Source organism: Austrofundulus limnaeus, unplaced genomic scaffold (assembly GCF_001266775.1).
Source record: "Austrofundulus limnaeus strain Quisiro unplaced genomic scaffold, Austrofundulus_limnaeus-1.0 Scaffold289, whole genome shotgun sequence".
Lineage (NCBI taxonomy): Eukaryota > Metazoa > Chordata > Actinopteri > Cyprinodontiformes > Rivulidae > Austrofundulus > Austrofundulus limnaeus.
In genome coordinates, this window is record NW_013952691.1 from 213,650 (window position 1) to 215,880 (window position 2,231).

Sequence of the window (2,231 nt, forward strand, 5' to 3'; positions counted from 1 at the left end):
ATATTAACATTGTTTTATTTCAGGGGGTATTTCTTTATTCGATGGACTATGATTACAGTATGAATGGCTCTCCATACATTACGCTTGGTGGCGGTAATGCACCAAACAGAGATTTTCCAATCGCTAAGAAAACACGAAGAAGAAAAAAGACCAATGAGAGACGTCTTTACTGACTGGCGGGTGGCAGATGATGACGTAACGTCCGTGACTTACAACAACAAAAGGATGGTGCATAAATATAGTTTCTAAATAATTTGGGGCTTTATTACCTCACATGAATCGGAATTTCATGTATTATGGAAGTTGATTTAGCTAATTAGTGGAGATAATTTTCGGAAATGAACGGTAAGACAGAACTTTGAAAGTGATGCTTTAAACAAGTRCTAGCTAACATTTTAGGTCGGAAAACTGAATGGGAATAAGAGCTTTCWACAGTTAAATATAACTTCACTGGTATTATAGTATCCAGTGTYTTTAGTTGTGGTTGTGTTATCACTTTAGACCTTCTCAAACCGAACAGTGTTAAATGTGCTAAACACTAAAGCTAACGAGGCTAGTTTCATGCCTGCAATTAAAAAACAGTTCATTTAAGGACCTCACAGACCGAGACGTTTCTCTCCTTTTTAAGTCTGGTGGTATTTGGCTTTAAGTCTTACACATGTTCAAGTAAATGGAGTAAATAACATTACTAGAAGCATTTGCTATGCACTGATAAATTATTGTTTGATGGAAAAAAGCTAAGTATCTTTTGAAGAATCCTGACTTAAACGTTCTTTGCTCCAATGTTTTCCCCAGCAGAACCGGTCAGAAACTGAWATCCTCAAAGATAAAATATCTGCTTTCAAAATAATAAAATGGTAAGAATTTTGRTTTCACTAGCCCTTGAGTCTATGATTAAATACAGCATGTGTATCTTTATTGTTTGTTCTTTTACACTTTCTCTTTGTTTAATCTTTCCAGATTCGAATCGCAGCTCTAAATGCTGCTTCGGCCGCTGCAGATGAATCTCAGGACCCATTGAGAAGTAACAAGAGTCAGACAAAAGAGGCCCAAGTACAGACTATACACAGATGATTAATGACATTGAAACAGCCTCTGCTGACATGATGCATAGAAWTCACATTTTGCCTTTGTTTGTGTTTCTCACTGTAGGAAGCTGAGGCCTTTGCTTTGTATCACAAAGCTCTGGATCTTCAAAAACACGACAAGTTTGAAGAGTCTGCYAAGGCTTATCATGAGCTGCTCAAAACTCCACTGCTCAAAGAGGTAAAACTAATCTGTGCATTAGAGTCTATAGATCTAAAATTGTTGTTAAACATGTTTTACTTTCACAGCTACTTCAGCTACAGCTACTTYTGCCTAGAACATTTGCAGAAGGAATTTGCTTTGGGGTGCCGGTGCAACATKGTAATTTACAGATTAAATAAATTGCACAGGACAAGACTTAGAGAGCCCAGGTTCATCTGCTCCATACACAGGATCTGGTCTGAGTCTGTGTCCACTTTTCACTTTGCCACCTGACAGCTCTGTGACGCAATTCTCTCTGATGAGCTGGAGGCCTGCAAACTGTGACACAAGTCCAGTACAAGCTCACACAGCCAAGTCTCCATGAAGCACAAAACAGATGAAGATGAAAAGTATTTGTGTTTCYCCATCGATAGCTTACCTTGATCTGTTTTGTTGCTCAGTGTGGGCATGTTGGGAAAAAAATAGTCCAGGTAGAGATGGGCTCAGACAGCACTGCTGATGATGATGAATTAACTTCGCAATGAAATAAGGATGATAATGATAAAAATAATGACTGCACAGCAAAGGCCAAAAATATATTGTCACAAAAAAAAAAAAAAAAACATGAATAAGTGACAGAGGTAATCCCCATGAGGGTTCTAAAGAAAAACTGACTGGCTGCAAACTCTGAAATGTGACTTTGCAAAGGTTCACTGCAGTGCACACCAAGACTTTGAAGTTTTCAGTCGTTGTCAGTTTTGCAGTATTATTAAGTTATAAGCCAGTAGGCATGTAATGCAGATTTTGACAATATAACTCAATTCTAAATAACACTGTTTTACATTAGAAACAATAATTGGATAAATAAAAGTTTACATTGCAAACAGATTAAAATAATCTTTCAGAAAAATAATTTATTCATGAATTCAGTAGTGAGTCAGTTTCTGTATTTAAACCAAGACACACACACACACACACACACACACACACACACACACACACAC

The 2,231-nt window shown here is 37.3% G+C and overlaps 1 protein-coding gene across 9 annotated transcripts in view; it reads left to right on the forward strand.

Moving 5' to 3' along the window:
• The first annotated feature begins 183 nt into the window (after positions 1 to 183).
• Positions 184 to 2,231, forward strand: part of cabin1 (calcineurin binding protein 1) — a 47,737-nt gene continuing 45,689 nt past the window's right edge. For 8 of the 9 annotated variants that reach the window (XM_014021359.1, XM_014021363.1, XM_014021365.1 and 5 more), the window contains exons 1-4: positions 184 to 345; positions 799 to 857; positions 961 to 1,053; positions 1,153 to 1,266. In XM_014021359.1, the coding sequence (XP_013876813.1) occupies positions 855 to 857; positions 961 to 1,053; positions 1,153 to 1,266 (210 nt within the window). In that variant the 5' untranslated portion in view covers positions 184 to 345; positions 799 to 854. Of the gene's footprint in view, positions 346 to 795; positions 858 to 960; positions 1,054 to 1,152; positions 1,267 to 2,231 lie in introns of all 9 variants that reach the window. The other variant, XM_014021360.1, reaches the window with a different exon arrangement.